Raw genomic sequence first — 9,252 nt, 5'->3', positions numbered from 1 at the left:
TTACAAAATACAATACAAGGAAGTGGATATAAAATAAATTTTGAACATATAAAAGGAGAAAATAATGGAATAGTTGATATGTTATCCAGAAATATTAACAGATTATTTTCTGCAGATGGATAGTCAAAACAAAGGAAAGAACAAATTAATATAGCCTACATAGCAAAAAAAGAAGTTCCTCTTCCATGAGCGTTTCTTCAGAAGAAGATAGAAACACAACATCAACAGAAAAATTATTGGATTCAGCAATAAAAACAGAATATCTACATAAACCCACACAGCAAAACTCGATTCCTTATATGGAAATAGCGAGTACTACACATAATAATAACCTTTTGCAAGGATCTAGACCACAATCTCAAAATATATATTCAACATGCATATTATTGGACAGGACCTTCAAAAAATACACAATATACACAGAACAGAGAAGTCGTTATAGCATTTGGTAACTGCACTTTACCAATTTCTTCGATGAACGCAAAAAATTTAGGCCCATGATTAGGGTAAACTTGACAGAAGACCAACAATGTTTGCTAGACAACTTATGACATATTCAGACAGTTCCACATGCTTCATCATTTAAAGTTCAAATTCTCAATGCTTTAAGTTTTTACTTTCATAAACAGTCACCATTGATTCCTGAAAAACAAATAAAGAAGTTTACACATTATGTTGTCATCAGGGGCACTAAAGTTGGGATTTTTAATAATTGGGCAACAGTCATAAAATATATACAATGTCAAAATCCCCTTTACAAGGGATGTTATAGCTTCCAAGAAGCTATGAATATTGCTCGAGAACATTTTAGGTTAAACAATTTTTTCATAGAACCTGAACAGGTGAAAACATTTTCAGAAATAGCAAAAATTAGTCCAGAGCAAATGATTAAAGCTTGTATTTCGTAGTCTATAGAAGTCAGCGGTTTTTTCCGGGTTTACTGTTAAACCATAAACACAAATGATTAAAGCTTGTATTTCGTAGTCTATAGAAGTCGGCGGTTTTTTCCGGGTTTACCGTTAAACCATAAACACAATATGAACAAAAATTAAAATCAAGAAGAATAAACTTACAAGGAAGGCTATGAGAAGAGAAGCAACTAGAGTCGTATGTGCATCAACAACTTCTTTTTTTTTTTTTTTTTTTTTGTATAAGGGATATAATATGAAGTGCTTGAAAGAACAAAGAATTTAAGAGATAGGCTAAGAGAATCGGAAAGAGAGTGTTTAGAGAGACGTGAGGGAAATAACAACAGATTTTTTTATTCGTATGAATATTCGATGATTTTTACAATCGTTTACAATCCTTTATATAGGCAAATGGTAGCATAATATTTACAATTAAAATATCGACAGACAAAACTTGACATTACATAAAGTAAGAAAAGACTACACACCCAATAAAATGATGGCACATCTGTAAAACTAGGAAATAATAATTCTATACGACAACTATAATTTCATAAATGGCCCTTGAACTTGTTATGTCTTGCCTTTTTCACAAATGGCCCTTAAATTTGTTCAAACTTATCACTACTTATCACTTTGTATCCTTTGTTGAAAAAACATCACTTGCTAAAAATCCCGATTCATGTAGTGAAGTACTATATTTCACACTATATTCAAACTATATTGATTTTCAGTTATAAACATTATCGATCAACATTTACAACTGAATAAAGTATATCAACAAACCATTGCAATACATTTTTAAATGTATAACATGAAGCATAAAAGTTAGAAGTTTATGAAATCATAATTTCTCCATTCTCATATTAAATCATAACAGAAACTCGCAAAAGCTAGGCAACTAATAAACTCGGAATCAAATCATGAGATCGACCTAAAGATTGATTCATTTTGGTGATGGGATGCAATATTTTGCAACTGTTTCATTTTGTCTCACTTAATGATACAAAATTAAAGTTGGATATTAAAATCATACCACATATAGATTTCTAATCAAAATGATGCTACAAAGAAAAATCAGGTCATCCCATTCTATATTTTAAAGCATTTAATCATCATCTTCCAAGATGAACATTCATAAGCAAAACAAAGATACAGTTTTTTTTGACATAATCACTCTATTTATAACTCAATTCTTTTGATATAACAAACAACAAGACATCCTAATTCACTCTCCTACTACACCAAATCTACAAATCTGCTTTGCAGCATCAATCTAAGTATACCTGCAACAAGTGTCTCTACATGAGGCAATCAAGAAGAAGCAATAAGTTAACAAAGCACAAGATCAAATCCTAATCATGTGTTGTCATTTTCAGTTTCTCCATGAAAGAAGAATAATAAAGTAGCTCAAATTTTATATACTTTAGGTTTGAGGGTGGGACTGTGACTATGAATTATTGCCACAGCAATTGAAAGAGACTGCAGGGCAGATAGAGTTGATCGGTAATGGATATAATACAAACCATCATGAATGTTCCTCACTTCTACAACTGGCAGACTTTGCTTACAACCCTGAAAAACAAAAAAGTTGTAATATATCAGGTTTTATCTTTTTGATGATTATCACATGTAAAAATGATAAAAGAAAATGACATTTTTGAATCTTTAATAATGTGTACTATAGCATCCTACTTACAGGATTGTACTTTGGAAAATCTACCCAATTATATCTTTGTACTTTCATTTCTTTTCTAATTATAGCAGTGAAAACTGATTTATATTTAGATTGTACTTGGGTATATTTTTTGAAGTAAAAATGTTTTAATAGCAACAAATTAATGAGCATACATTTGCTATTTCTTGCATTTAATAGCAACAAATTAAAAGGTACGCAAAATAATGTGATAATATGAGAGATGAATAGAGTATTATTATTATTATTATACCTGTGTAAATAATTGAAACGCATTAGTCTTCCCAAAAACACCTGCTTGGTAGAAAACATCTTTTTTATTATTTGGTCCAGCATTAAGTAGAGTGAGAGGGCAACCGATATCCCAACCACCACAATCACAAGACCCCCCATTCTTCCACCTCTCAACAAGGCTAGAAGCTCCTCCATTTTTCATTTTTGGTCCCCCATGAAACCCTGAAGGGACAATAACATCCATGCTGCTAAAATGTTGGCTGCTATTTTCTCTACAAATTTCACAATGTGTTTGTCCACCTTCTTTAAGAAACTTCAAACCCCACCCTCCAACTTCCACCTTCTTAATATGCTCCTTCACAACAATGGCAACCGATTCAAGATTCGTCGGAAAGCTGGATTCCGGGGACGCATTCCCATCTTCACTTGGCTCTAATAAAATCGGCATTCCATCAAATTTAGAACATGTCCTATTCCGACTTGGGTGTCCTCTAAAAATGTTTGTCACCTTCTTTGAAAGCCCTTTGCTCTTTTTAACAATCTGATTTGGACCCTCTTCACTATCATGTCCAGTGGCACATAAAATAAAATGAGTCTCCGTCATTTCTGTTCCAAGTGGACAGAATGTGAAAGAGGTGGACACTTTCATTTTAGCCACAAGATCTGACTCGTTGTCATGAAACATGTAAACATAATCCAACCCCTCATCCTTAATCGACTCAATTTTTGATAAATTGGTCGTGTAAACTTCTTTCTGGTCCTCTACTGAGAAAACATAACGCGGGAATCCGTTATTCCATGAGCAGTGAAGCATTCCTTGAGAGTAGGAATTGGATGACGATGATGATGATGATGATGAAGAAGAAGAAGGATCTGAGAAAGTGGAGTTTGTGCTTGAGACTGAAACAAGCCTTTGGTGCACCGATTCATGTTTTTTTAGGTCATGTGATGAAGTATCAACAGAAAGTAATGATTCTTTGACCTCTAATGGACATAGTAAAGGGCTGTTCAAAAGATTAATCATGCTTCTACTTCCTGTGATTGAACCCACAATCGGATCGACCGAAGAACTTATGACTACGTTTTCAACCCCAGATGAAAATAAAAACAAAGTATCACAATTACTTCCGTTGACCGTTTTTGAAGTAAATGTATCTGGCAAAAAGTTGATTTTTGATGGGGAAGAAAAAGAATTGGCTCTCATGGCACTCGTATGAATCAATTCAAGGCAATGGCGAAGGTATTTTTCTTCAAGACTCATGATTTGCTTTGGAATCCTTCTCTTTAAGCCAACCATTTGTTGAAGAAACAGCTTTTGAGGGCAAAAATCACTGATTTGTAACTTCTTGTTGCTTGAAGGCAATAATACACCTTTAGGATTCACCTCCATTGCCAACGTTTCCAACAAGCAATCTTCATTTGATGATTCAAAATCTTTGTTTGAGGATGGATTCTCATTCTTGTAGCCAACAATCTTAGCATTATCCATCTCTCTGAATCGGATAGAGACCATATATTTCAAGTTGGAAAATTGCTTTACATAATTTACATTCAATTGTAGTAGACTAGGCTTTCAGTTTGTGCGTTGAATCAAGTGTATGCTGGAAAACATATAACAGAAAAAAAAAATGTTAGCATAGAATTTCCAAAAGAACACATTAAAATAAGCATCCCAAAAAGTATGGTCAAACTGATCACAACAAGAAACGTGCAATCTCTTGGAAATTATGAAATTCAACACAATCAACGGCAACAAATAATTATAAAATAAACAAGAAACCAGAGCAGCAATACCAACATCTTATAGAGTGTTTGAAAACAGATTTTATGGCTTGGAATAAAAACTTTTAGCAAATATCAACTCGAAACCCAGAAAAAAAAAAAAAAAAAAGACGAAAACCCCTAATCACAAAAATCAAGATTACATACTAAAGATCGGAAATTTCTTCAACCCAGTGACATACAGATCAAAGCTCCCTGAATCTTTTAACCTTTGGATTGGTAAATAAGTGAAGGAAGTATAGTATACCCTCTAGAGTCTAGACAATGGGACAAAACATGGAATAAATCGAGGATGTAAATTGTATATGAGAAACCAAAGATAAGAGAAGAGAGAAGAAAAAGCCAAATAACACATAATAAAATGAAGCTAAAAAGAAGACTTTACCAACTTGGGAGCATGCAAAAGAAAGAATAAGACGGTGAGGTCCAAGAAATTGCTGGATAAACAGAATCTAGAAAGAGATTGTGCTTGTATGGCGTAAGCCACGTATCCAGGAAATTATTGCGAAATGGGTCTACGGTGGTGGGTCCGTATTGTTGTTGGCGTTCTTCTTCTTGTTTTCCTGTTACCAAAAATCAATATTTTGAAAACCCTAAAACTGGAATTGTAGAGGGAGGAAACAGGAAACAGGAAACAGGAAAGAGATGGAGATGGGAATGAGCTGGTTCGCATAAAATACAGAAACTGTAGACTTGCCTTTTGTTTGTTCCAGTTAAAAGGCACTAACTAGCCCCGTAGTTAGAAGTAGTCGTAAGCCAGACACATCGAGAGGGGAGGAGAGGAGTGGTGGGGACCGGATTCCGATCACTCAGACATGTGACTTCTCAGCTTTAATGGATCCCATGTTAAGGCCTATTTGTTCTGTTGTTGCTGCTCATAACCGATAAATTTAATGGGTCAAAATACATTATTACATTCTCTTATGAATAAGGCAACTGGAGTGGGTCATATTGTTTTTATTCAAAAACTATGTTATATCAACTTTATAATTACCCAACTAACACATAAAAAAAATTATTTAATCAACATCTTCTCTAATAATAAAATTTAGTAACTTTCCAAAACACTACATACCACAATATGAGGGGTGTTTGGCTTGGCTTTTGAGAGGCCAAATGTCTTTTTAGGAAAAGATCAAAGATAAAAGATGTTTGGCAAAAGATTTTTAAAAGTTATTTTTGGATTTTAGATAAAAAGAAAATCAATTTTTTGGAAAATTCATGAAAACCTCACTTTTTCCAACTTTTCTAAAAAGGACTTTTGGCTTCTAAAAATCTAAGCCAAACACCCCCATACATACAATGCATACAAACAAGGCTCTTGACTCTAGTGCCGATCCACCTGATTAATGACGACTAACTTCTCTAATGCATGTCTAGTCATTAACAACGGTGAACTGCACTTTTACAAGTACAACCATAAACACGAGTATTATAGGCTCTCGGCTCTAGTTCCGATCCACCGTCAACTTATCAACATAATATATCAACATATAATCAAACAATCAACATACAATAGAGCTGGTTGGCCTACTTATACAATCAACACATTATAGTATCAACACATCCTATCATGCAAGGGATATGTATTGTAACACATAATATACTAAGATAACTATGCAAATGGTCTCGAAACAACTAAATAGGTTTGTTTTTAAACGACTTAACCAACAAGCAACAACACATAATACTATAATAGTTACCGACTATCTAAGCATAGTTACACACTATTGAGACTGGGTGTCTAGCATTGACTAACTTTACCCTTAAATTGACATTTTTTGAAAACGAAAATTATAAAATTGTCATAAAATTTAAAAGCACCAAGATGTTACCGAACCATTTATTATTATTTGTTTTGCAATCAACTTTTTTTGTGGGTTAAATTTTGCATATTCGAATAAAGAAGTGGTCCATCTTTTCAACATATAATTTTGAAAAATTAAAGAAATCAAGGCCAAATCTATTAAATAATTTTACATTGTTTCATCTTTTTATATACAGATTGATAAAAGAATATTTTGTCAAATTTTCAAATAATAAAAAGTTTTACAAAAGGAATTGTGATTAATTTATTCAACCTCAAAAACTAGTTGTCCACTATGATTCCTGTATTATATATGTACTAAATAATATTTATCAAAGGGCCAATAACCTAGTAGTAAGGAGTAATCTTTTTATAGGAGAAGTTATGGGTTTAAGTTTGGTTGAGACATATGTGGTTATTTAGAAATAAGTTAGTTATTTAAAAATTAAAAAAAAAAAAAAAAACTTATCTCAAAATAATAAAATGAAGAAACATTACTAAATAAATTCCTTTATTTAAAAGGTGTGCAATCAATGCGTGAGTAATAAGATAATAAATTTATTGCCAACAACCATCTCATCTCATGTAAAACAAAAATTCTAGTGTCGTTTTTATCCTTTAAAAAATAAAAAATTGTTAAGAGAAATAGTATATGTGGCAGGGGTGAGTTAATGTGAACATATTATGTCGTATGTGTGCATTAAATGTTTTGGTTTGGGAAAGTTTGCAATCTTTCTTGTATGTTAATTATGGTCAAATGCAATTGCCAGCTTCGAAAAGGTGCTTGTCTCTTTGTTAGATTAGTTATTTAAAAAAATAAAAATTGATAGCGTCTTTGATATTTTAGATCGGTTTACAGTTTAATGTTAATATTTATTTTTTTTATAGAAAAGTACTGATTATCTAAATTTGTATGATAATCTGTCATTTTCTATTGGAAAAAAAATTGTTTGGTTAATTTAGACAAAATATAAAATAATCAAGATTTTCTTAACCAAAAAATAAAAGCTAAGATTAAACTGTAAAATAACTCAAAAGATTGAGACTTCATCGGAGGTCTCTGAAACACCATCATACCACTGGCTCTATAGAGTCAAAATGGGTGTTGTGGTCCTTACTGACTCTGTGAGGGCTTCGGTGCCCACTGGATCTATTTTGGAAACCGTCATTACTAGTTCCTCGGGGTTGCATGAGTGTGTCATAGTGTCCGACCCGGTTTTACTGATGTTGTTGATCCTTCTGATCAACCCGCTTCTACTATGGTTTTTACTAAGAATGTTCCTTCTTTGGCTAAAATCAACAAAACTAAAGCTTCTGCAGTTGAGTCTATGAAACCTTCCCACATTCCTTTTTCTTCTTCCATCGCATCATTGATTACCAATATTGCGAGGAACGCATTCCAGTAAAATCTTATTAACTCTGGATTTGGGAAATTCAGGGCTACTTCTTTAAAGTCCATAGTTATGAGCCTCATTCCAAGTGACACATGTCTGAAGGTGAGTGATTTCCCCTTGCATCTCATAATCGATGTTGTTTTCCTCAAACTGATGAATTGACCATTAAATATCTGAAGAATGAAGTAGTTACATGAATGACTAATATGTGTTACTACTTCTTTTATTTATTTTGATGTTATTGTTGCCTTGCAAAATTATCATCTCTTTTTATCCTTTTCCTTTACAACACATTTGGACATTCTAATGATAGGGAAAGAGGCCCCACAACCACCCTTGATAAACCTGGCCACTTCTCTTCCATTGTTCCTGCATCTCTTTGCCACCACTATATTTCCTTGCAACCCCCTTCTTGGGGCGATGTCTGATGAAAAGAAGATCGATCGAGCCCGTTCTCTAATAATGGAGGGGTTAAACTGTATCAATGAAGTAGGTTGTTGCATTCGGTTTCGAGCATCTTTGGTTGCCATGAAAGAGTTAAAGTTTGAGAAAGCTACCAAATCCCTTGAGGGCGCCCGATCCTAATATGAAGTGTTGGAAAAAGAGAAGCCAGACCTTCCTCATGAACGGGACAAGGTCATCATAAAAAACAAACGTCTTCTTAGTGATATGAACGAACACGATCTCCGCTAAGAGGAACTTATGAATTTGAATAAAGATCTTGAGATGAAACTTGGAGAAGCTAGAGATATTTGGGCCTTCCTATCTAATAGTTTGGAAGAGGTGAGACAATAATTAGAGGCTTTGAAGGTCTAGTTCACCGAAAAGGTTTCAGGCTTAGACATAGCGTGCTCAGAGAAAGATTTTCAGATCAGGCTTTGGAACGAGTAAGTTGAAGCATAGAAGACAAAGGCTCCTGATAAAGAATCATGCATTCAACGAACTTGTGTATCCCTTATGGTTTTATGATTTTATTTGATCCTGCACTTTTGATACTTTATTTTGAGTTGGTACGTATTCGCTTTACTTTAATGTAAAAGATCAAAATTTTTTGTAATTATTTTGTTTTGTTTGGTTCTATCTTCGGTCTTAGGATTTGTGTTTAGCACTTTTTTTTCACAAAAAATATGCATGCCTTTACATTTGTTTGTAAAAAATAAATTTTGGCATAGTTATTGAAATCATAAGTCAATCCTTGTTGTGCAAACTGAGATGGTGTGAGAATCAAAATGGTCAAAAGTTGATTGTCGATCATAGGTGTGAGAACCAATTTGGTCAAAGCTTGAATGTAAATCCTTGGTGTGAGAACCAAGATGGTTGAGGCTCGAGTGCTGATCATTGGTGTGAGAACCAAAATAGTCGAAGCTTAAATAACGATCTTTGGTGTGAGAACCAAAATGGTGAGGCTTGAATGGCAATACTTAGTGTGAG

General features: G+C 33.5%; 1 protein-coding gene across 3 annotated transcripts; it reads right to left on the bottom strand.

The window, feature by feature from the left end:
* Positions 1-1,970: 1,970 nt before the first annotated feature.
* On the bottom strand, positions 1,971-5,446 carry LOC111908159 (uncharacterized). 3 transcript variants are annotated; one of them, XM_023903994.2, is made up of 3 exons: positions 5,006-5,446; positions 2,858-4,439; positions 1,971-2,483 (listed from the first exon to the last, which is right to left on the bottom strand). In XM_023903994.2, the coding sequence occupies exons 2-3, from the start codon at positions 4,349-4,351 to the stop codon at positions 2,319-2,321; spliced, it is 1,659 nt and encodes a 552-aa protein (XP_023759762.1). In that variant the 5' UTR covers positions 4,352-4,439; positions 5,006-5,446; the 3' UTR covers positions 1,971-2,318. The 3 variants fall into 3 exon arrangements, with proteins under 3 accessions (XP_023759762.1, XP_023759773.1, XP_023759768.1); XM_023904005.2 differs by lacking the exon at positions 5,006-5,446 and adding an exon at positions 4,868-5,003; XM_023904000.3 differs by lacking the exon at positions 5,006-5,446 and adding an exon at positions 4,768-4,992.
* Positions 5,447-9,252: the final 3,806 nt, after the last annotated feature.

Source organism: Lactuca sativa, chromosome 6 (assembly GCF_002870075.4).
Source record: "Lactuca sativa cultivar Salinas chromosome 6, Lsat_Salinas_v11, whole genome shotgun sequence".
NCBI lineage: Eukaryota > Viridiplantae > Streptophyta > Magnoliopsida > Asterales > Asteraceae > Lactuca > Lactuca sativa.
Note: the sequence above shows the minus strand (reverse complement) of the source record. Positions and strands in the feature narration are given on the sequence as shown.

Bases quoted from the DNA above. Each gene is read 5' to 3' on its own strand.
- LOC111908159 (XM_023903994.2), bottom strand. From the start codon at position 4,351: ATGGTCTCTATCCGATTCAGAGAGATGGATAATGCTAAGATTGTTGGC. The intron at 2,484-2,857 runs GTATAATAATAA...TTTGTTTTTCAG, and splicing joins CGTTTCAATTATTTACACAG to GGTTGTAAGCAAAGTCTGCC.